The sequence below is a fragment of the Tachysurus fulvidraco genome, chromosome 23 (genome assembly GCF_022655615.1).
Source record: "Tachysurus fulvidraco isolate hzauxx_2018 chromosome 23, HZAU_PFXX_2.0, whole genome shotgun sequence".
Classification (NCBI taxonomy): Eukaryota; Metazoa; Chordata; class Actinopteri; order Siluriformes; family Bagridae; genus Tachysurus; species Tachysurus fulvidraco.
In genome coordinates this window covers 19,246,073-19,270,590 of record NC_062540.1, presented here as the reverse complement: position 1 = coordinate 19,270,590, position 24,518 = coordinate 19,246,073, and the positions used below count along the sequence as shown (strand labels likewise).

Below are 24,518 nucleotides of genomic sequence, written 5' to 3'. Positions count from 1 at the left end.
TGTATATAGACTTTCGTATTATATACCATAAGTCATACTTATGCAGGTCTTATAATACAAATACGAAATGTTTTTTTTATTGTACTACTTTGATAGCGTTTATATAATTATTATGCCGGTAGTGAGACAAAAACTACATATCCCATAATACATTGCGTTCTGCGTCTGTTTGGAACTGAAACGCGTCCTTTGATTGGTCCAGACAATCTAAGGGATAAATACAGGACTACAAAACTAACTAAAAAGTCCAGTATATTTTTAATCTCACACATATTCCTAACAATTTTAATGCAGGTTGTCTAAGCAGCTTTAAAAAATAATAATATTTATTTAATATAAAATAATATTTAATATTTTAATGTCATTAAAAAAAAAGAAATCGGTGGGGACTTAAAGACACCTTGCGAGATATAAAAGTTGGATAAAAAAGTACATTTGATAAAGATATCAACGTTATTGTAAATGTTGTTAAGTCTTTTATTTTTACATCGAGACATTTTCCCTGGTCCGCGTGCACTTTTACAGCGTGGCACTTCCGTTAAATGGGTGTGACGTCACCGCATGTGGGCGGGGTTTAAAGTCGGACAGGAAAGTGAGTCGCTATTTTGTCGCTGTTGAGAGAAACGGTAAAACTCAATAATAAATACTTTTGTTCTTTAGTTTAAGTTGGTTAAACTAACAGGTTGTGCGTTAATATCTGATGGTTTTACAAACCTTATTCATTCATTAGGGTTTATTTGTGTTTGCTAGCATTGAGCTACCATTAGCTGCTACCTTGTTAGCTTAGCAGTTTTTAGGAACTTAATAGATATTTATAAAGAGCGGTTATACGGTAAGAATACACATTTATATATAAGCAACAAGTTTGTGTTTTAAGTTCATTTTGTCTCATTTTGTCACAATTAGATAAAGTGAAGTTTGTGCTTTATAGGCCTCGGGATGGGCCGTGTGTGTGTGTGTGTGTGTGTGTGTGTGTGTGTGTGTGTGTGTGTGTGTGTGTGTGTGTGTGTGTGTGTGTGTGTGAGAGAGAGAGAGAGACAGAGAGCGAGAGTGTGTGTGTGAGAGAGCGAGAGGGTGTGTGTGAGAGAGACAGAGCGAGAGAGAGAGTGAGAGTGTGTATGTGTGATTGTTTTGTGTGTGTGTAGCCATGTGCGTATGTGTGTGTGTGTATGTATGTATGTGTGTGTGTGTATGTAGATGTATTTATGTGTGTGTGTGTGTGTGTGTTTATTGTTGAGTGTGTGTTTATTGTTGTGTGTGTGTGTTTATTGTTGTGTGTGTGTTTATTGTTGTGTGTGTGTTTATTGTTGTGTGTGTGTTTATTGTTGTGTGTGTGTATGTATGTATGTATGTATGTAGATGTATTTGTGTGTGTATATGTATGTATTTATGTGTGTGTGTGTTTATTGTTGTGTGTGTTGGTGTGTGTAGACGTGTATATGTGTGTGTGTGTATGTATGTATGTAGATGTATTTGTGTGTGTGTGTGTGTTTATTGTTGTGTGTGTGTGTGTATGTATGTAGATGTATTTATGTGTGTGTATATGTATGTATTTATGTGTGTGTGTGTTTATTGTTGTGTGTGTTGGTGTGTGTAGACGTGTATATGTGTGTGTATGTATGTATGTAGATGTATTTGTGTGTTTATTGTTTTTTATACCATACGGGTATCGTGTTATGTTCTCTCTTGTAGTGTTTTGCTCTTGGGATTTTCTTATTCGGAATCTTCATTTGCTTTACTTATTAACCGAATATATGAACTTAATTAACAAATGAATAATATTTTTATAATAATTATTATATATGATATAATTATCATAAAAGTACAAATAACAATACTGCAACTAGCAATTATTTTGGTAATCGATTAATAGTGTCAAACTTTTGAATTAAAACGTCAATAGAGTCCAGCTGTTATTTATCACTATAATTAACTCCTACAATAATAATAAAAATCATAATAATAGTAATTAATCCCTGCACCTCACCCTAGTTCAGCTAATCAATAATAAGAGCTAGTTTATTTTTATTACGTAACTTGGAGAATTAGTCGTTCCAGCATAAAATAATCACAACATAATGATGACTAGACAGATATTCACTGGTTGCCTGAAATCTTTGGTTGCCTTTTTGGCTTTTATTGTCACTGTATACTAGAAGCTGCTTCAGATAAAACCCCTGCACGCTTCGCCCTTTTAGGTCCGATTTGCTCAAACAGAAGCCTGACAACACAAATTGCTGACTATCACTTCATCAAGCCACAGGGTCTCATTCGTCGTCGAGCACATAAAAAAACCTGATTCAGAGCTATAATGAGGTTTAGCTAAAGAAGGAATGGAAAATAAACAGGAAACATGATGTAGCAGATGAAGTGCTTTGTCATATATTTAATTCCATTGCACGTATTTTATCCGTTTAGAGTTATATACACGTATATATGTCTACATACACATACACACAACACTAAACACACACACTCACAAAACAATAACACACACACACACACACACTCTCTCTCACTCTCTCTCTCTCTCTCACACACACACAACAATAAACGCACAAAACAATAAACACACACACTCTCTCCCTCTCTCTCTGCCACACACAAAACAAACACACACAAAACAATAAACACACACACTCTCTCCCTCTCTCTCTGCCACACACAAAACAAACACACACAAAACAATAAACACACACACTCTCTCCCTCTCTCTCTGCCACACACAAAACAAACACACACAAAACAACACACACACACACTCACGCTCTCTCTCTCTCACACACACACGCACACACACACACGGCCCGTCCCGAGGCCTATAAAGCACAAACAACTTCACTTTATCTAATTGAGACAAAAACACAAACTTGTTGCTTATATTTAAATGTGTAATCTTACCGTATAACCGCTCTTTATAAATATTTATTACGTTCCTAAAAACTGCTAAGCTAACTATATATATATATATACACACACACACACATACATACACACACGCGTGTCCTCTCACCAACCTCTCTTTTTTTTTCCTTCCTGCAAGTGTTCACTACTACTAAAACTTTCAGAAACCTTCAAAAGCTCTTCATCTTTGACTCTCCTATCTGACACTGGAGATTCCTTCCGTACATGTGATGCATCTTCTCACAGAATCCTCCTCTGTATAATGAGATATATTTATACTTTTCTAATAGTTTAGGGACTTCTGATTAAACTCATCATTTCAGGTTCCTCATTTTAGTGTTCGTGTGTATGTGCAGAAAAAAAAACTGTGTGATGGATTTAGCCGGACACTCCGTTTTACTCTCCAACATCACACTATTAATTATTTATTTGATTTTAGCTCAAAGACCTTGTATTAGCCCGTGTTGTTTAAACACAATCTGAAAGTGTCGGTAGTAACAGTAGTTTTATCGTACTTATAGTTACTTTGAGCCGCTATTCTTATATTTGTCTTATGTTACTTGCAGTACATTAGGTTACAATACACTTTTTTTCTTATACGATATTTGTGTGTTGGTTTTTTGAATGAGGTTTAAAAATAAAACATATTAAAGCAAAAAAAAAAAAATCCAAAATGACCGACTTTTTGATTTATTCATTATATTTTTCTGTCTTCGACGTTGTCAGATGGCGGCGATCCGAAAGAAGCTGGTGATCGTTGGGGACGGTGCTTGTGGAAAGACCTGCTTACTGATCGTGTTCAGTAAAGACCAGTTCCCTGAGGTTTACGTTCCCACCGTGTTCGAGAATTACGTCGCCGACATCGAGGTGGACGGAAAGCAGGTACGAAGGACGAGTTTGCCGTCGGAAGGAGGGAAATTGGTCACTTTATTAATTGATTTACTAAATGATGAGCAGTTTATCGAGTCCTTTATTCTCTGTATAGTTTCACTTCACTACTGCATTGTTTGGTCAGTAATACTGTACACTGAACATAATGGAGGTGATAAATTAAAGGAATAGCAACAAACCTTAGTGTGAAGGTTATGATGCATGATTTACATCATTGTCATCCTCAACAAACAATTCTGTGAGCTCGCACCCTGTGATTGGGGGCGGGGTCATCGTGGATGAAGCCACTCCCATTGCAGGTGATTGGTCGGTTTAGGTTTGCAGCGATGGATAGTAACAAGGCCACATGGTTTTCCTTTAATTTGTCACCCATCTGTATGCACCGAGGAAGAAACATGGTTTACTTAGTGTCCCTCTCTTTCTGTGTGTATGTGTGTGTGTGTGTGTGTGTGTGTGTGTGTGTGTGTGTGTGTGTGTGTGTGTGTGTGTGTGTGTGTGTGTGTGTTTACGCGCAGGTGGAGCTCGCTCTGTGGGACACTGCCGGTCAGGAGGATTATGACCGCCTGAGGCCGCTCTCGTACCCAGACACAGACGTCATCCTCATGTGTTTCTCTATAGACAGTCCTGACAGCTTGGGTGAGCCATGAAAAAAATAAAAAAATAAGTTACTCAATATAATTATATCGACGTTCAGCCAATTTTTTCACACAACCAAGAGGACCCCAGTGTTGTTTTAATATTATTACCACCATTATTCGTCTTCATTTTGTTGTCTTCTTTCAGAGAATATCCCAGAGAAGTGGACGCCAGAAGTGAAGCATTTCTGTCCGAACGTTCCCATCATCCTCGTGGGAAACAAGAAGGACCTGCGTAACGACGAGCACACTCGACGAGAGCTGTCCAAAATGAAACAGGTCAGAGCACCGCATTATCGGCTTTGTTTACAAGGCAATAATGTGTAAATCACGCTCAAAAATTTGTTTCCAAAGCACGTGTGTGTGTGTATGTGTGTACCTGATAATCAATTCTCTGTTACAGGAGCCTGTAAAACCAGAAGAAGGTCGCGACATGGCCAACCGCATCAACGCTTTTGGTTATTTAGAATGCTCAGCGAAGACAAAAGACGGCGTAAGGGAAGTGTTTGAAATGGCCACCAGGGCGGCGCTGCAGGCCAAGAAGCGTGGCAAGAAGTCCGGCTGCCTTTTATTATAGGCATCAAACTAAAGGCGGAGGATCTTTTAACTCTGCCGTCGTGAAACAGGGAGGGGCGGGGTTTGACTCCCACGATTCCGATACGGCCAATCGGAGACGGGGATTTAGAGAAACCGTGATCCGTGATAAGGACATCTGAAGCAGCTTAGCGATTTGGATAACGCCATTATTTTTGTCATTATGAAGCCCAGAATAGGGCCCTGTTCTAATAACGGATATAATACACCCTTGTCCACTTTCCCTTGGTTGAGCACACTTGGTTATCTTAAGGTGACCGCTGCATCCCCAATAAGGCAGACGATGCAAGAAACATTTTTATATATATGTATATATATATAACATTGACTTACGTGAGCGGTTTAGGACTGGACGTCTCCACAATCATTATTTTACTCTGCCAGTCCATTACCCAGTGTGACCGTTACCATGCTAACTACTTTACAAGCCAATAAAACACTGTATTTAAGGGGAAGTGAACAAGGGGGTGAGTAACCCAGTTTTAGAACACAGAGCAGGGTTATTTTCAGACTTTCCTCTGAGTGCTTGAGGTTAGGTTTTTAAAAGGAATCAGTCATTAGGATTTTAATTTTATTTTATCTTTCCTTCTTCACTGGTTTTCATCCTCCCGTCTTCAGCGACCATGTTGAACCGACTGTACGTATGTTTGTATATGTGTGTATATGAATGCATGCGCATCTTTCTTTGTAAATGAGTGTATTTAGGCTGCTTCTTTTTTTTTTCCCTCTTTTTCCCATGCCTGGTGCCTTTCAGGATTCTGGGCTGTACATTAGTGACCTGATACATTTGGCATTTGGTTTCATGTTATTTAAAAACATACAATTTTTTTTAAACGTCGCATTTAGAAAATAAAATTGAATGGAAAAGGCAAAACTGTGTCTGTCTTTTTTTTTTTTTTTTACTTTTGAGTTAAATTAAGCAGGATGTAAGACGTCATTGAAGGGAGAGATGATGATGATGATAAATGTTATTTAAGGGACAAGAAACAGGATTGCTTATAAAGGTGTGAATTATTCTACTCTATATACAACATACTTTTAAGTAAATACTAAATTATTTACATATTTTTTGAGTTAAAGTGATGCGTTCCGTTAAAGTTTAAGATCTACATGGTGTTAGGTTTATATATTATATATATTTGCTGGCATGGTTTGTCTTGCTGGAACTAAAACATGTATTTCACCCTCTGGTGAAACTTTTCTGTCCTGGTAGATGTTGCATCTTCCAGGATGAAGAGACAGGATGACCCCTATCTACAGAACATGATGGCCCTCTAAATGCGGTCAAAAAAGATGTTAAAAAAGCTTTATTTTTTTAGCGTCCATTGGAGGAGATAACACGTGGTCACACTCTGCACAACACGAGCGCTTAGATCTTAGAGCTTTAAGCATGTTAAGCTGTGATCGAATGATGTTTCTCTCTCCGCTGCTTCTGTGGTTTTGCTGCTTCTGTGGTTTTGCTGCTTTGGAGAAAAAAATAAAAACATTTCTGAAATCCTTGCAGTCAATAAACATCTCTCTGCTTCGTGCAAGACCTTCATGTAACGACTAGAGATGCTGATGCTTTTCTGCCCCTCTGGTATCCAATTCAACAGGCTTGTACCAATGAGTGATACATTGGTACAGTGAGTAGCATGTTGGGTCACTGGGGAGGAGAGACAGATTACAGAGTTTATGTGTTTGATTCCTTTGTCTGCTCCTGTGTTCGAGGCTTTTGCATGTTCTTCTGAAGATTCTTTTTCCAGTACAAAGACACGCACTGCATGTTGATGGGCATCTCTAAATTGTCCATAGGATGTAACTAAGCATTGACACTCCATCCAGAGAGTCTTCTGTACAGGCTTCATGCTCCCTATGTATGGAAAATTGTAATCAGTGGCAAAAAGGAATAAAACACTTCAGTAGGTGTATCGTAGGTGTATGAAAATGACAAATTTTTCAATGCTACCGGAAACTCTGCTGCATTATAACAGCTTTTTTCTCTCTCTAACAACCACGACCCTTAAATGTTGACTTCAGCAGACGGGGTGATTTAGTTGCGATTTGGCAACCCCGTTCTTAGCTACAGTAGCTGACTACACTGCGCACATGAACGCGGAATCTCCCAAACATCAAAACAAACAACTTTTTTATATAATAACGGTAAGAGCTTTAACACAACATTGTTTATTAACGATATTTAAGATTTATGTGCTTGTTTAGATAGCTAATAAAGCTAACAAAGCTAAACAGCTACAATGATAGAAGCGTTGCTAGGCAGGCTAATGCTAAGCTATCTACGTTAGCTAGCTACTTTAGCTACGTTAGCTAGCAAGCCGTGTTCATATTTAAAACAAATTGTTGATATTAGTGACTGAACTTTTAATCGCTAATGTTGGCTACTGTTAATACTTACAATTTTATACTAACAACCGGTTGGGATTTTTTCATTAAAAGTTTTCTTCATATTAGCTAGCTAGCATCCAGCTAACTAATGATTATAACTGGACTGTGCTAATGTCCGTTAGCTCACTTTAATGTCAGTTATCATTGGTGCATTAAAACTTACTTACTGAATACTTTGCTAGCTTTCTATCAGTCTTTATAACATTTATTGAGGTTTAAATGTTTAATGTTTAAAGTGTATCTTATTGCTTAGCTAGCTAACGTTTCTTACAACAGCTAGCTGACTGGACTTTGTTTTTATTTTATCAACAAATAAAAAAAAATAGGTGATAAACTACGTGTTTTAGGCTTTAAAATTAAATGAAATTATATATATATATATATAACGTATATATATACACGTGTGTGTGTGTATATATATATATATATATATATATATATATATATATATATATATATATATATATAAAGGTAATGTTATTTATTTATTTTTTAATATATTTTATAAGATAATTCATATATATTTTATATTATTATTGTATTTACTTATATTATTTTATTTATTTAGATATATATTTTATTTATATTTTTTTATATTATTTTATAATAAAGTGTCAGATGTCATTCTTTAATTATTAAGAAAATGTAACAGTGGGGAAATTGCCTTGGTGTAAATGTATGTGTTACAGGTCGTGCAGTTCTGGGAAAATAATCAGCTTTGTACTGTGAAGACTGATTAATCTGCATCTTGACTTAAAACCCTGTTTTGTGTGTGTGTGTGTGTTTTTTTCCCCCTCTTGTTTCATTAACACTTTTTCGCTGTTCTGAATCAAGAATTCAACAGCACTTGGGTAGAAATTTCTTTCAAAACTGATCTGTTTTTGATGTGTTATTGTGTCAGGAGAAGGAGACTCTGAGCAGATCTTGGTATTGATCATGGATTATGGGAGGCGGTGAGTGAAATGTTTTAATATTAATTTGATAAACTGTTTCTAAACGGAAACCTTAAATAAAGTCGCTGCGCACACTTCCAGAAGAGTTTTGTTTTTCTAGATTGATCTAGATTGAACGAAATGGTAATTTCTTTTTATTTAAATATGTATCTGATTATTTATTGGTAAATTTTGAGATGCGCTTGTATGTAATCAATCCAAATTTAAATATCAAAGTTTTAATTTGACTCATATTACACTAGGCCTGCTTTATGATGCTGGATTTATACATAATTTTTTAATATGAGCGTATACATAAAAAATTCTTCCTGTAAATTTTGTGGAGAAACCTTTCGTATCCTACCTGATTGCATGCGGGTTTGCACTTAAGAAGACTAGCTTGTATAATCCTTGACTTGAACAACTATAGATCATTATCGCGTTCTTCTACCTAGAATATACTGTCAAGAATAAATCGCTTATTTTTATGACGTTTACAAACGACTTTTAGAAATGCTTTGGAGTCTCTATCAGAAACCAAAAAATCCTCATGTTTGTGATTAAGAGTATCATTGTGAATTTTTTTATATTGTTTGCATTAATTAGAAAAACGGAATTAAAAAAAAAAGAAAGAAAACGAGCAAACATAAACCTACAAATTTAGACAAATAAAACTTGCAAAGCTGTAAAAAAAAAAAAAAAAAAAAAAACCCAAGCAGATTTTTACAATATGGAGTTAAATGTTTTTATTGCCATAGAAGTGATTTTAAATAACGTCATCATTCAGGCTTTACGCTGATGGTTAGTTTTGTGCCCCCAGCTCTCTGTGTGCTTCACCTCTTATCGAGTTTTGTGGGTGTCCCTAGATGCAGATGAGATAAAAAATGTATGCTTATGTCAAACGTGTACTTTATACCTTACAAACTGTATCCTGGCTTATTGTTCTATTTAAAGTCCAAAGGAAGTTGTGTACATTTCATTCTTGTCCATAAAGAGCCTTTATTGTGTTGAAGCAGTTTTAATCCAGCTCTGTGTGTTGTAGTGTTTGTCGACTTCAAATTCTTTCTCTTCCGGTGTTAGGAGCGGATGCTGCGAGCGTACGGGACGTACAGAAATCAAGGATCACGACTACAGAGACGTGGACTACCGCGGATATTCTCACGACAGCGGATATAACGAAATCGATGACGCAAGTAAAGACAGGCAGCACGGACGTGGCGATTTTGACGACAGTCGGTTCAGAGCACGAGGAAACCGAGAGAGCGGAGACGGACACCGGCGGGGTAGCGGCTTTTCAAATACCAACGCGCACGTCGAACAGGAGGAAAGAGACTTTCGATTCGAGGACGAACATGATGCCCACACGCGAGACTATGAGCGCTACAGACGCAGAACAGAAGAGTGGAGAAGAGACGGAGGACAAGCCGAAGAGGAGAAATATTCCAGAACTGCTGGATCACGAAGGGTGAGGACCAGTGACGAGTGTTCAGTTAAAATGGTTAAAGTATGAGTGGATGGGGTAGAGTGGGAGGGGGTAGAGCAGATGGGGTAGAGTGACAGGGTTTTCATTCCTATTTTTCTTTCTTTCTGTCTTCCTTCCTTCCTTCCTTCCTTCCTTCCTTCCTTCCTTCCTTCCTTCCATCCACCATATAGAACAGCACCAGGAACACTGTAGCAAGTTTCCCTATAAATACTCTATATTAAAAATAAAGGATAGAATAAATGAGGGAGGTGTGAGTTCTTCTACACATTCCACTCTTTATTAATGATTTACGATGAAATTTGTAAACTGCATTAGTAATTAGATTGCAGAAAACCTTACGTCTTTTTACCCTCCCCCTCTCCTGCAGCAGGGCGGATGGAGGGATGAGGATGGAGAGATGAATTACAGGACAGAGTCGAATGCGGAGGACTCAGAGCTGCGTGATCGGGATTACAGAGGTGAAGACCAGAAACCAAGCAACATCATCATGTTGAGGATGTTACCACCTGACGCCACCGCCAATGAGGTACACACACACACACACACACACACACACACACACACACACACACACACACACACACACACACACACACACACACACACACACACACACACACACACACACCCCCCCTTCTGCAAATGACTACATTTAGCTTTCGTTCAGATAATAAGAAATTATAACTCTTTTGGTGCTTTTAACTTAGTTATTGAGTTATTCCACTTGAGTTATTAGGGAAAACCTTTTGTGATTCATTTATTTTTTGATTACATTTTTAAAATGTTTTATATATGTGTCATAATTTAGATAGATTTCCTAAAATATATATATATATATATATTTAATTATTGGATTTCAAAAATAATTATTTTAATAATGATTCTATTTATTTAAATGTATTTATAAGACTTTTACATCTTTATTTCATATTTTGTGTGTGTGTGTGTGTGTGTGTGTGTGTGTGTGTGTGTGTGTGTGTGTGTGTCAGATCCGAGCCCTTCTCCAGGTTCAGGGGATTCAGCCTCGAGATGTTCGCCTGATGAGGAACAAATCCTCAGGTGATAAAACTTTCAAATTTTCAGATCAAAAATTTTTTTTTTATTATTTTAGCAGACAGGTTGAAGGGTCCCCCCCCCCCCCCCACCAATAAGTGTCACGTCGTCCTAAACCTTTTGTTTGAGTCGTCATGTGTGCAGAGTGACAGGCACTCCCGAACACACACACTCTGAAAAGCTCTGTTCGCTTTAGGAGGTGAAGCATCTTTGCTGATTTCACCTCTAGCTCTCTATAGAGCATTATCTTACCATAACTATCGGCCAGAAGTTTAGTTTTGCTCCATCAAATCTACCGCTGCGTTCGACTAACTTGTAACTTCTGACCTCCAACTAGGAAAAAATCCAAAGAACTTGGAGTTCAGCAAGTGGCGTCGAACCAAAACGACCGCTCAAGGTTTATAAGATGTATATCAGTATTTCTGTTTTCTTTAGATCCTAACATACAGTTTCTAGCTGAGTATACAGTCTACTGGAGGTTTGAGGAGGACGTTATGCGTCGCTCATCACAGTTAGCTAGCTAGCTTGTTGATACGTGAAGAAGATACGTGGAGTCGTTCGTATCTTATTCTTAGCTCAAGGACAGGGAGGTCATAAATGACATCATTTAGGGAACGTTGAAGGCAGCATAAATTGAATTCCCATTAGAGAAACCCCTACGCTCACGGTAGGTGTTTGTGGTATAACGCCGTGTCCTGAGTTTATTTATCGACTCACGGTTCAGGGGGAAAAGCTGGAGTAAAGGAAGGAGTATTTTTGTGCTTATTGCATCCAAGCAAGAATTTCCTGCCATTTGAATTTGGTCTGTTTGCATCTTAACACACACTCAGGCCTGTGTTATGTGTTGGGTCGCCCATTTCTTTTTTTTATTTCAATTGATAATTTTGTTTAAAACCCGGAGGCATCAGAGGAAGATCCTCCCTCAGTAAGTATGTCACAGGACCTGTGTGTTTATGATGCAGAATGTGGAGGCAGCACATGCCATTTAGGTTTAGCCTGAAAATTTGAGATTTTGGGGGCATCAGACTGACCATGTGAAGTTTTTATGTGTTTGAGTGTGCGTGAGAGAGAGAGTGTGAGTGTGCGCGAGAGAGAGAGTGTGAGTGTGCGCGAGAGAGAGAGTGTGAGTGTGCGCGAGAGAGAGTGTGAGTGTGCGCGCGCGAGAGAGAGTGTGAGTGTGCGCGCGCGAGAGAGAGTGTGAGTGTGCGCGCGCGCGAGAGAGTGTGAGTGTGCGCGCACGCGAGAGAGTGTGAGTGTGCGCGCGCGCGAGAGAGTGTGAGTGTGCGCGCGCGAGAGAGAGTGTGAGTGCGCGCGCGAGAGAGAGTGTGAGTGCGCGCGCGAGAGAGAGTGTGAGTGCGCGCGCGAGAGAGAGTGTGAGTGCGCGCGCGAGAGAGAGTGTGAGTGCGCGCGCGAGAGAGAGTGTGAGTGCGCGCGCGAGAGAGTGTGAGTGTGAGCGAGAGAGAGAGTGTGAGTGTGCGTGAGAGAGAGAGTGTGAGTGTGCGCGCGCGAGAGAGAGTGTGAGTGTGCGCGCGCGAGAGAGAGTGAGTGTGCGCGCGCGAGAGAGAGTGTGAGTGCGTGCGCGCGCGCGCGAGAGAGAGAGTGTGAGTGCGTGCGCGCGCTCGAGAGTGAGTGTGAGTGTGCGCGCGCGAGAGAGAGTGTGTGAGTGTGCGCGCGCGAGAGAGTGTGTGAGTGTGCGTGCGCGAGAGAGAGTGTGTGAGTGTGCGCGCGCGCGAGAGAGAGAGAGAGTGTGCGCGCGAGAGAGAGAGAGTGTGCGCGCGAGAGAGAGAGTGTGTGAGTGTGTGTGCACGTGAGAGTGTGTGTGTGTGTGTGTGTGTGTGTTAAGAAACCACCGAGTCAATCTAAACCAGTGGGTCTCTATTTCTCCCCCACCCCCACCCCCTGTTTGTCCGAGTGACTGCATTAACCCCTCACTGCGATGTTGTGTTGTGTTGTTGTGGCTCGGCGCTGTGTGTGCAGGTCAGAGCCGAGGATTCGCCTTCGTCGAGTTTAATCACTTGCAGGAGGCCAGCCGCTGGATGGAGACCAACCAGGTCACTTCACACACAGACACAGATACACACACATATACACACACACACACACACATTGTGTGCACATAGTCAGTGTTTTTCTTCAAGCTGTGGTAATACGTAAGATTTTTGCTTTGCTTTCTTGTTATTAGTCATTATTATAATAGAATACATACAAGTTATGGCCTTTATTGATAACTTTTGGTGTCACCAACCAACACCCGACCAGTCAGGACAAGGAGGCGTCTCTTCTTGGACTGTTCAGAAAGACAGGTTGGGTTTATTGTGAAGTGTGGGTTTATGTCGTGTGTTACCCCTGAAGTCGAGGGGTGGTGAAGTGGTAATGGCCGAGAGAGGCTGGCACGTCCGTCCCATTTTTCTCTGGCTGAAGGTGATCTCTCGCTGCCTCTTCTCTCTCTCTCTCACACTCTCTCTCTCTCACACACACTCTCTCTCTCTCTCTCTCTCTCTCTCTCTCTCTCTCTCTCTTTCTGTGACCTGAGGTCTATAGTGTTTCGTTATTTTATTTTCTGACCCTGACTGCCATATTTTCTCTTTTCTCCCCCTCCTTCTCTCATTCTTTTTCCATCCATCAGAGATTGCTCACTGTTCTGGGACACAGAGTGTCTATGCACTATAGTGATCCTAAGCCACGCGCTAATGAGGACTGGCTGTGTAACAAGGTACACACACACATACACACACACACAGAGGATTTTTGCATGACACATGATTACGTACAGCAGAAAACTCTTTAGTGTGCTGTTATATGAAAATTATCAACAATAGGAAGCTGTGAAGTTCGGATTATTGTGGTAGTGATTATTTCCCAATGCCAGCGCACCCTGAAGTGTATCATAGTTCTCAAATCAGAGGAATATGTCAACGATTACATTTAAAATAAAAAAAAAGGATTATACATCATACTATACAAATACAGCGATGATAATTAAGATGTAACCAATGCAGTTTGAACACAAGGACGGCGACGGCGAGCTTGATGTTTTGAGTATATACTTGTTGTAAATGTCGATATATTGTTCTGGTACGTTTCAGTGCGGAGTGCAGAACTTCAAACGAAGGGAGAAATGTTTCAAATGCGGAGTTCCAAAATCAGGTAAAAGTGACACTTCCTCTCTAGTTTACCAGTCATTTTTGTGTGAATCCCCAGGGACTCGTAAACATCACCGGTGTGTCTCTGAAACGTCAAAGCTAAAGTTCTTCGACTCGCTTACTAAGCTCAAGAAGGTTTAAAGGGGAGATTGTTTTTTTTTTTTAAAGCTTTCTTGGATATTTCTACTATTCGTTTTCAAACTAATTAAATGAGGCAAAAGAGGTTGTGAGATCCTTTTGTGGATCAGGGCTACTCCAATGTGCCCCTTTTCCCCCGAGGCAGTTTGAGTGCAGGTTCGGAGCCTAATTTAGAACCAGTTCTTTCTTTTTCGAAGGCCGAAGCACCGGCTCTGAACCAGGAAAAGTGGTTCTTAAGTAGCACCAAAACGTTGCTGGTCTAGACTTAAGAACTGCTTGTGTCAGGAGCTGTGGGCGGGGCTACTGTTAGCGCATTAGACAATGTACCTTAAGTATACTAATGTTTAATACACTTTTACTTTACCGCGATATGATCATTTATCAGCACACATGATAGTAGGTAGCTACATGCTAAGGCTAACTTTTTTCTGTGTTTATGATAAAATAACGTTATGTACTTTCTCGATTTCAACCTCAGTTTATACAGATTACACAGAGCTGCACGTACATGCCAATGTAGGTTCATAAAGCCATGAGCATTAACAGTAAAGGAACATCTGGGATGTGTTTGTGTTTGTCGCTGCTGCGCTAACGTTGCTGGGACACGTGACACGTATACAGTGACGTCAGACTCGGCTCTGTGACGGCTCTCTAACCGATGGAAAGGCAAATCGGTTCTTAGAAGGATCGCCAGTGGAACCAACTTTTAACCAGCACTCGCTCTGAACCAGCACCTGGTTCTTTTTGGTGGAAAATGGGCACACGTGGGCGCCTAGTTCGGGAACCGTTGTGTTAACCTTTTGTATTATTTTGCCATTTATAATGGCTGCCTATCTGGAACAAGGATCTAGGGATCGTGTCATACCACCGCTCCCTAATTAAGCGTGTGTAAAATTGGACAACATGTTTTCATCAGAATTATTTAGCTTCAGGTTAAAGTTTGTTTAGACTTAAGTTAGTTTTAGATTTATTGCATGAAAAACATGTCCTGATCACCAATGTAAAAAATTTCAGACGCTGAGCACAAACTGCCCATGCTGCAAAAAGATCTAACCCTGAGGCAGTCAAAGGATTCATCACAGGGCTTACTGCCTCTTCCTACCATCTATCAGTCAGCCACCCCCCTGCTTAACATCTCCGCTTCATCTCAGGCTGCGGAGGCAGCAAACGACAGTACGTCCCTCTGACCTGCTTACACAACTCGCTGAGATTCAACAGGGTTCTTTAAATTATATCCCTAACTTCTCTATCTGTGTGTGTGTGTGTGTGTGTGTGATCCTAGCCCTAATCCTTAGGAATCTTGGTCCTCACACCACACTAGAGGCCATTTTGTCATCCCTGGCGCCGTTCGCTACTCTGACTTCCACCAACGTTCGGCTCATTAAAGACAAACAGACGCAGCTGAATCGTGGCTTTGCGTTCGTACAGCTCACCACCATCGTGGTACAGTATCTCCACCTGCATCACACGGAATCCTTCACGTTTTCCCAAACGGTAGCTTTGGGTGAATTTATAAACCTTTAGCATTTACCAAGCCGATAAATTAGCTTTCTCCGCCGTCGTACGTTTAATCATATTAAAGGCATTATTAAAGTAGAATATTACTAGGTCATGAAACGCTCATCCAGTTTGACACTAATTTCTGTAAGTAAACACTGATTATGATTCGAATGACCGGTAAACACACTAGACCAGGGGGTGGCCGAGCAGTCAGAGACCAAGAGCCACATTTTTTACCGTGTTACCGCAAAGAGCCGCATCATACACATGGGCACACTCCTTTCTCCTACTGGGAAACTTTGAGGTATTTTCATCCCACTCACATGCACGAAAATACCGTATTGAACACAAGCGAAGCGAACACGTATATTAAAAAGACACAAATACAAACTTCGATATGAACGTAAGAGCCAAATGAAACCGGGCAAAGGGTTGGCCGCCCCTGCACTAGAGTCCAACTCATTTTAGATAACAAATTAAAGTTAATATATAAAAATGATCAAATGTATGTTTTAGAGAAATATTCACTCTATCATCATTAACTTTTGACTATATAATATTACAGATCTATTCAAAATAGCAGATAATGAGGAAACGGGCAGAGAAATCGATGTAGTTAACAAAATTGTTTCCGTATAAATAAAAAATAAATAAAAAAAAACCCCTAAATGATGTAATTATAAATATTTACCCCTGTTGTTACTGTAAATCTTTTCAATTATTATTTTGTAAAGAGCATCCGGTGTCTTTTCATTGACCAGGCTGTGTTTGTCCCGCAGGAGGCGTCTCAGCTGTTGCAGATCCTTCAGGCTCTTCAGCCTCCGCTGTCCATCGACGGGAAAAGCGTGACCGTGGAGTTCGCCAAGGGCTCAAAACGGTACAGAAACCTCTCACGATGACCCAAGGGATATTAGAGACTCAGCAGAAACATTTCCCAGGAAAAGGGGAAAAAAAAAACTGGGATCAAAATGTTCTCATTGCTTCCTGAAATCTCAGACCCCGTGTTATATAACGATGTAACAGTACAAGCTTGCTGGTTTTATTTTTGTCCTCGTCTCCCTTATACCGTCTCCTTCTCAGAGAGGTATCGGTGGCCGACAGCAGTCGAGTGAGTGCGGCGACAGTAGCGAGTACAGCCATCGCTGCGGCACAGTGGGCTGTTTCCCAGGTCATACACTAATACAGAAATCTTTCACATTAATCTGTCTTTCATTCTTCATATTCGAATCAATACGGAAAACTCAACACCGGGTTTCCTTTTCCACGTGTCAGCTGTCCGCAGGAGGAGACGTGAGTGTGTACCAGCAGGGGGCAGCAACATCTACATTTATTCAGCAGAGACCAGAAGGAGTTGCCTCAGAGGCAGTCAGCTATCAAGGGGCCGGTGCTGTTATCGGGACAGGCCCTGTGACAAATTCTGCTCCAGGGTTAATAGGGGTCTATGAAGAAGGGAGTATGACTACAGGTGAGATACAGAAGGACAAACGATGTACACTAATGAGAACTGGGTTAAATATCTTTACTAACGGTTTTTTTTTTTCCGTTAGCGTCCTTGGTTCCCACGGTAACCGAAGGTGCAGCCTTCAGTTCTGCGCACATACAGACACTAACACAGGTTGTCAGCTCACGGCCAAGCCAGGTAAATCTAGTCACACTTACACACACACAAATACACCCATACACACACGCGTGTGCGTTTACTTGAGTATTTGTGTCAGATATGTAAAGTAACCACCAAAATCCCAACAGCTCATTGGATGTTAAATTGTTCTGTCGTATGAATAAACATCAGAAGTATAAATCAGGACTTTGTCTGAACAAATTTACTAAACGATTCACCTCTTCACTCAAGCAAACGACTCACGAAATCACCGACTCGTTCATTCAAGCAAATCTTCTTTTGGAAATATGTTTTTTTAATGTACTTTTTTTTTTTTTTTTTTTTTTTTTTTTACACAAGCCAGTCTTTTAGAAACGAATCAGTGAATCGTTTACTAATTGGTTCTCTAACTGACTCACTTGTTTCATCGTGTTTCAAACCCTCTTTTGTAATGGATTTTCCATAACTATAGTATGGCTGTTTATGTGTGTGGGTGTGTGCGTGTGATTTAGGTCGAGATTGTTGGAAAGCCTCAACCTGCCACCCCAGGAACAGCGCATGAGCTTCAGCAGTACCGTAAGTCCCCACTTACAGTGAACAGGGATAGATTTCCTCTTAAAGAGACGTCACTTTTATTTTATTTTCTCCCCCCGGTTATGTTTCATCACCAATGACCGTTCCATCCTGATCTGAACACACAGGAAATTGTGTGTGTTTTCTTTCTTTCTATCTATCTATCTATCTATCTATCTATCTATCTATCTATCTATCTATCTATCTATCTATTTTTTACAAGCTTAATGAATTTTGTCAATCGGTTGTATTTTGTCGTTTCAGCTGATCCTGATGTGTCCACGTATCAGTACGACGAAAGCTCGGCTTATTACTATGACCCTCTGACTGGACTTTACTACGATCCCAACTCCCAGGTAAAAAAAAAAAAGTTCTCTAAATTTTTCTACAATATCAAACCGAACGTTGTGTTGCTTTTTGGCGGCGCATGCTATAAACCCTGCAGGGTGCCCAAACTTTTGCATACGCTTTTTTTTTGTTTGTTTGTTTGTTTTTCTGTAATTTTGAAAGTGTAAATGATGGAAATAAAATCTAACTTTTTTTTGACATATTATAGGAATATCTAATCTGATTTTTTCCATCTTTTCTTGGCTTCTTTGTGCATATTAATAAAACGTTTTACCTGGGGTGCCCAAACTTTCGAGCCCCACTGTACAGTATACAGTTTACAATGCTTAATAAACCTGCAGCGTAACAGGAAATATACCGGTTAAAAGGCTGCGTACTTATTGTGTTACTCACAAGGCGGAGAGTGTGATCTAATCCATTTGAGAGGAAGACATTAGCTGACGCTACCTGCACTTAAATGTAGCCTGGCAGTTAAGTTCAGTTCCTGCCTATTAAAGCAGCGATGTGCAACCTGACCTTTCACCCTTGTACGATGCTTCATTTCTTGTGTGGAAATGAGGCAAGCATGGCAACGTGGATCATGTTAGATCTATAATTTGTACCACATCAAACTGTGTCGTTTTTTTGTTTTTCCAGTATGGTCATATATCTAACACCAACGTACTACTACAGATATAATAATAATAATAATAATAATAATAATAATAATAATAATAATAATAATAATAATAATAGTAATAATAATAATAATAATAATAATAATAATAATAGTGTTGAGATTTAAACTGATTCATTGTGAAATCGTATCATATGATGTCTCCCTCAGTATTACTACAACCCCCACACTCAGCAGTACATGTACTGGGACGGAGAAAAACACACTTACGTTCCTGCCCCTAATGATGGCACCGATCCTGCCGCCATGGCTACAACCTCTGACTTCTCGTCTTTGACCAAGGAGAAGAAGGACAAACCCAAAACCAAGACAGCACAGCAGGTGAGCTGATCCGAACGGCACACATTACACACACTGATCGAAATCACATCATCCAGCTGCATTACTGTGTGTGTGTGTGTGTGTGTTAGATTGCTAAAGACATGGAGCGCTGGGCTAAAAGCATGAACAGACAGAAGGAGAGCGTTCGCTCGGCCTCGTCCGCTCTCACGCAGGCCCGACTCGCGGACGAGCGCCGAGAGTCCGCCAGCGCCGACGCCGGATACGCTATTTTGGAGAAGAAGGTGGAGTTTTCTGCGTAATCATTTTCCATCATTTCGTTCAGGGTCACTAACCTCCGACACTGGAGACTCCTTCCAAAAAAGCATAGAAGACTTCACAGTATTAATGATTTATATATTAAACTTTTTATCCTTTAATGTAGAGCATCTTCCATACAAGTGTATGACCTGTTACTATAGAAACGATAATGTATTAGATCATGTTCTAGGAAATGAAGCAATACTTTCTGACCAGACAGGTCCAAGGATTCTGCAGTACTGTGCAGTAACAGGACAATATAAGCAATTTATTTAGACTTATTGTAAGCTGTGTGTGTGTGTGTGTGTGTGTGTGTGTGTTGAGTTGAATCATTTAATGACTGCATTTTTTTTCTCTTGTAAACACAGGGTGCTCTTTCAGACCGTCTGCAGATTCTGACGGAGCACATACAGCATCCTGAAGAAAGAGAGGTGAGCGGGTTTTTTCTCTGTCTGTCTGTGTCTCTCTGTCTCTCTCTCTGTCTGTGTGTCTCTCTGTCTGTCTCTCTCTGTCTGTCTGTCTGTGTGTCTCTCTGTCTGTCTGTGTCTCTTTCTCTGTCTCTCTCTCTGTTTGTGTGTCTCTCTTTGTATCTCTGTCTGTCTGTCTGTGTCTGTCTGTCTGTCTCTCTCTCTCTGTCTGTCTGTCTGTGTGTCTCTATCTGTCTGTGTGTCTCTCTGTGTCTGTGTGTGTCTTTCTTTCTCTGTGTGTGTCTCTGTCTGTGTGTGTGTCTGTGTGTACATCTGTGTCTATGGTTTGTATAAAATGATAAGAGATTTAAGCGCGTCTGCCAAACGATGTAAATAAAATAAAATAAATGAATGTCTCTGTGTGCGTCCCTTACAGAGTCCTCCTCCTCAGACTTCAGCGTTGGTGTACAGAGGAGAGACGGATGGAGAAGATGTGGGAAGAGGAGAGAGGGATGAGAGGATGACAGACTGGGCTAAACTGGCATGTTTACTCTGCAGGAGACAGTTTCCCAGTAAAGAGGCTTTAATCAGACATCAGCAGCTCTCAGAGCTCCATAAGGTAAACCTTTCCTCCTGTTTTACCCGACGTCACCACTTCAACTCTGTAAGCTTTTGATTTCTTTCTTTACAATATATAAAGATATAAAGTTATCACCCTGATGATAAATAGATGAAACAGTAACATCGATATTTGTGGATTTATAATGGACTTTTTTAAGTAACAATTATGATGGAACATTGATACCACTAATCAGTACTGATTTGTAAATCTGCGAAAAGATTTTCCAGCAGCAAAAGTCATGCACAAGAGAGAGAAGATTTTTATGGTGTTTATGGTTCACTCACAGACACGTAAACAAACAGGATGCGTCTCAAAGCTGGAACGAGATTTAAAAAAAAAAACCAACCAAACCAAAACCTCTTCAACCATTTAATTATAACCACAATAATAGCAATAGGAAGCAACCAGCAGACGTCGGCTCACATCCAACCAGACTCTTACACATCAGCGTTAACCGTCAGTTTAGACGGGAAGAAAGTGTCCCAATATTTTCTTCAACGAAGGATTTTTCACACCTTTTTTTGTTTTTTTTTCTTTAGCAAAATCTTGAGCAGAGAAGAGCTCGACAGGCCCTGCAGGAGAGCATGGAGAGCCAGGTGAGTAAAACCTCTCCCACAATCCTCCTCTCATCATTTCATTAACATTTGTTTCTTACCTTTATATCTACATGTACCAGGGGTGTAAAGATACACTCTGGTCACAGCTCCGTTTAATGATAACTGCATTTAAGCTTCAGTTCACTTTAGGGCTGGGCGATAAAATGATAACGATATGTATCGCGATAGACACGTGATCGATATCAATAAAAAAATGTGTTCGATATTTTTTATTCTTCGTCGGAAGAAAACAGAGGTTGCGAAGCAAGTTTGGTTGCATTAACAAAGGCACTCACTCTCTGGTAACCTAGCAACGTAGGGAGTGACACGCTAACAGCCAATCATGTAACAGTATCAAGTTTGGTTGTGCCATATCGTCGTCTCGTGCTGGTCTGCTGGATTCCGAGTCAGTAACCGGCGACTGATGAGCAGAAAATGAGCCGCAGCGAGCGAGAAAATTGTAAAAATTGTAAAAGAGGAAATGTCGGCTCGCCAGTATGGCAGTTTTTTGGATAAGTCTGACTGTAGTCACAATGTCGTCTGCAAATTATGCAAGACCGTTTCTCTATGTTTATATTTAACACTTTGCGCTACTTTATTACACTTTATTAACTATTTCTTACATTTTCTTTCATTTTGTACCTTAAACATTAAGAGAGAATCGTTAAGTGTTCATTGTGACTTTAGAGTCATGTTTACATGGTAATTATTTGAGTTTTCCTGCTTGTTGACATTTCTGTCTTAATAATTGAGGGAATTCTGATCAGAGGAAGGTTAAGTTTCAAATAAAAATGTTTAAATGGAATATATTTTTCTCCCTGACCTTATTTTAAATAGGTCATAAAAAATATCGATAATTATCGATATCAACCGATACGAAACACTGATATCGTGATACAGTTTTCAGCCATATCGCCCAGCCCTAGTTCACTTCAACACTTCGAATATTTTGAACAACAAAAAAAAATCACTGAAAAGCCTTTTTTTTTTCCTGCATTATAAACCATGTGAAACAATGTGCACTGTTTTTGTTTGTAATGTGTAACATTTCATTTTTATCTAGAGCTTTAATATTCTAAACACAATGTTGAAGTTTGTCATTTTATTAAATAAATAAATACAGTAGTTCATTTACAGCTATTTCGCCTTCAATCAGAGCCACTTACATTTATCGCATTTACACAGCTGAGCAATCAAGGGTTAAGGGCCTTGCTTAGGGGCCCCCAGGGGTGGCAGCTCGGTGGACCTGGGATTCAAACCCAGGACCTTTCACTCCAACAGGTTACGCACCATAACCACCGATTATGACGTACTGAAACCAAACGAGCTCCGCAGTTCATTAGAATCAGAACTAGAGCTCGAATTTCAGCTCAAATGCTCGACTTCTGACAACACGGAAAGCTTCAGATGAGCCCTTTGTGCTCATATAATGTGCTCGTGTAATTACATAATTAATAAAATATGACTAATAATTATATTTGAAAAGGTCTAATGTCTGCATTCAAATTGCAGCTGTACAATGTGACAGATTTATTTTTCTTTCTCCACTGTAGATGAAATACAGGAGCGACACACCAGATGCCAAAAAGAGGAAATACAGCCCAATGTGACCCCACACACACATGCACACACACACACGCACACACACACACAGTGCACTAACAGAATCAACTTCATGTCATACAAAGCCATAATTAACACTGAGTGTTAGGAGCGCATTCAGATCGATTTCTTTTTTTTCTTTTTTTTTCCCCCTCTCGTCAACACACACGAACACACCACATCTCTGGTGTTAAATAATGCATTAATGCATTCTTCAGTAATAAGAATCCACTGAGGTAAATGTGCGTGTGTTTGTGTGTGTTCGGCAACCGATAAAACCTTCACCACAGTGTGGTGTCTTAAAAATCTCAGCCTTTATTTTCCGTAAAAAAAAAAAAAAAAGAAAAGAAAGAAATTAACATCAGCGATCAGAAATTGTTTGTTTATATTTTACAAATATAATTGCTGTTATTATTATTATTTTTTTTTTATTAACAAATTTATTTTTACTTGGTCACTTTCATAGATCATAGTCTTCTCATTTATTATTTTAAGCGTTTGTTTTTAAAGGGAACCCATTAGCTTCCATGTAAGTGTTGTGATTATAATTTTGAATAGCTCTCTTTTTTTTTTTTATTATCGAGGGACAGCAGAAATATTCAGGATTGTATCTTTTTTTTTTTTCTTTCTTTAAAGAAATCCTAGCAATATTTTAAAGGAACGTGATGTCAATTTCTGACTGGAATAGAATACCACTATTTCAGTATGAACCTGTTCATTAAAACTTTCTGCGCTCTTAAGTGTGTAAACTTTCGAACACTTGTCTATGCAGCGAGATTAGCGCGTCTAGTCCTTTAAATCCGTTTAAGTCCGTTTAAGCTTCACGCTGTATACAAACTCCGTCGTGCCACATCGCGTTTGTGCATCGTTACACGTCATCGTCAAACGAGTGTATTGTCCATGTTTTATGTCTTTTGCTAACAAAACTCAGCTTTTTATTTACACAAAAACGTCTCGCAAACTAGCAAGACAAGTATGATAGTTATCTTAGCGTGCAGGAAGTCAAAACAGTCGTAAGTTTCGGTTTCAGTCAAACCTTATACGCAAGAGCTAGTTCGCAGAAACGGTCCAGAATCAGCTGCGAGTGGGATCAACATACATATCACGTGCGATCCATACACGTTTTCTCTTCAGGACATACTTGTATTTTTGTAAGTCTGTATGCGTTTTAAACAAACTGTTTTATGAGTAAAGATTTTAAAAAGAAAAGAGGCAATGATGATATTAGAGTTCCATCACTCCTGGTCTTGTTAAGCGTTTATAAATGTAAAGCATTATATAAATGACAAATAAAGAATCGGACTGCATTGTACACGGCGCTTGATGTTACTGTGGCTCTTGTTCACAATTGGGCGGGATTCATCTTTAAACTCACACCAGCGGAGACGCACGTAATGACGAGCTGAACGAGGGAGTTAGCCGAACACGTCTCAGCTTGAAATCCGTGATTAAATCGTATACAATAGTTTTACACATCTGTCCTTTTTCCATAACAATTCATTTCTTTTTCTATCAATCGATGCACCGATTTCAAACCTTCTCTGTTTCAGGTAACTTGAATGTAGCAGGTAGCGTCAATGATCGTGAAGTTGCTAACATTAGCATCACATGACGAGGAAATTAGATTAAATTAGATCATTTGTTTAATGAAACTACAAACAAAACTAGATCATGCGAATGTTGTGATGTCATGGCTTAATCAGGAAATATTACAGACACACACACACACACACACACACACACGGCTTGTTTTATTCATGACACATCAATCACACAGTGGGTTTTTTTTTTGCTTTGTTTGTTTTTTTAATTTAGTTTCCGATAAAAATCGACACGGTCGGCGCACAAACAGCAACA

The 24,518-nt window shown here is 39.7% G+C and overlaps 2 protein-coding genes and 1 long non-coding RNA gene across 5 annotated transcripts; 2 read left to right on the top strand and 1 right to left on the bottom strand.

Moving 5' to 3' along the window:
* Positions 1-469: 469 nt before the first annotated feature.
* Positions 470-5,898, top strand: rhoac (ras homolog gene family, member Ac). Of its 2 annotated transcripts, none has more exons than XM_027159159.2 (5): positions 470-592; positions 3,631-3,786; positions 4,311-4,431; positions 4,579-4,709; positions 4,834-5,898. In XM_027159159.2, exons 2-5 carry the CDS (start codon positions 3,631-3,633, stop codon positions 5,005-5,007), a joined length of 582 nt encoding a protein of 193 aa, XP_027014960.1. In that variant the 5' UTR covers positions 470-592; the 3' UTR covers positions 5,008-5,898. The 2 variants fall into 2 exon arrangements, with proteins under 2 accessions (XP_027014960.1, XP_027014959.1); XM_027159158.2 differs by having other exon boundaries at positions 480-626.
* On the bottom strand, positions 5,340-7,562 carry LOC113650697. The gene is made up of 2 exons (XR_003442481.2): positions 7,420-7,562; positions 5,340-6,876 (listed from the first exon to the last, which is right to left on the bottom strand). It is a non-coding gene; the product is annotated as an uncharacterized LOC113650697 (long non-coding RNA).
* rbm10 (RNA binding motif protein 10) lies at positions 7,026-23,973 on the top strand. Of its 2 annotated transcripts, none has more exons than XM_047807583.1 (22): positions 7,026-7,166; positions 8,311-8,362; positions 9,422-9,806; positions 10,195-10,350; positions 10,814-10,883; positions 12,855-12,928; positions 13,504-13,590; positions 13,964-14,024; positions 15,173-15,331; positions 15,441-15,601; positions 16,438-16,535; positions 16,739-16,826; positions 16,931-17,123; positions 17,206-17,297; positions 17,771-17,834; positions 18,096-18,187; positions 19,006-19,176; positions 19,266-19,418; positions 19,803-19,865; positions 20,278-20,460; positions 21,003-21,059; positions 22,613-23,973. In XM_047807583.1, the coding sequence occupies exons 2-22, from the start codon at positions 8,346-8,348 to the stop codon at positions 22,667-22,669; spliced, it is 2,481 nt and encodes an 826-aa protein (XP_047663539.1). In that variant the 5' UTR covers positions 7,026-7,166; positions 8,311-8,345; the 3' UTR covers positions 22,670-23,973. The 2 variants fall into 2 exon arrangements, with proteins under 2 accessions (XP_047663539.1, XP_027014957.2); XM_027159156.2 differs by having other exon boundaries at positions 7,027-7,166; positions 10,192-10,350.
* The last annotated feature ends 545 nt before the right edge of the window (positions 23,974-24,518 follow it).

Bases quoted from the DNA above. Each gene is read 5' to 3' on its own strand.
- rhoac (XM_027159159.2), top strand. From the start codon at position 3,631: ATGGCGGCGATCCGAAAGAAGCTGGTGATCGTTGGGGACGGTGCTTGT. The intron at 4,432-4,578 runs GTGAGCCATGAA...GTCTTCTTTCAG, and splicing joins AGACAGTCCTGACAGCTTGG to AGAATATCCCAGAGAAGTGG. The intron at 4,710-4,833 runs GTCAGAGCACCG...TCTCTGTTACAG, and splicing joins AGCTGTCCAAAATGAAACAG to GAGCCTGTAAAACCAGAAGA.
- rbm10 (XM_027159156.2), top strand. The intron at 10,351-10,813 runs GTACACACACAC...TGTGTGTGTCAG, and splicing joins CTGACGCCACCGCCAATGAG to ATCCGAGCCCTTCTCCAGGT. The intron at 21,060-22,612 runs GTGAGTAAAACC...TCTCCACTGTAG, and splicing joins AGGAGAGCATGGAGAGCCAG to ATGAAATACAGGAGCGACAC.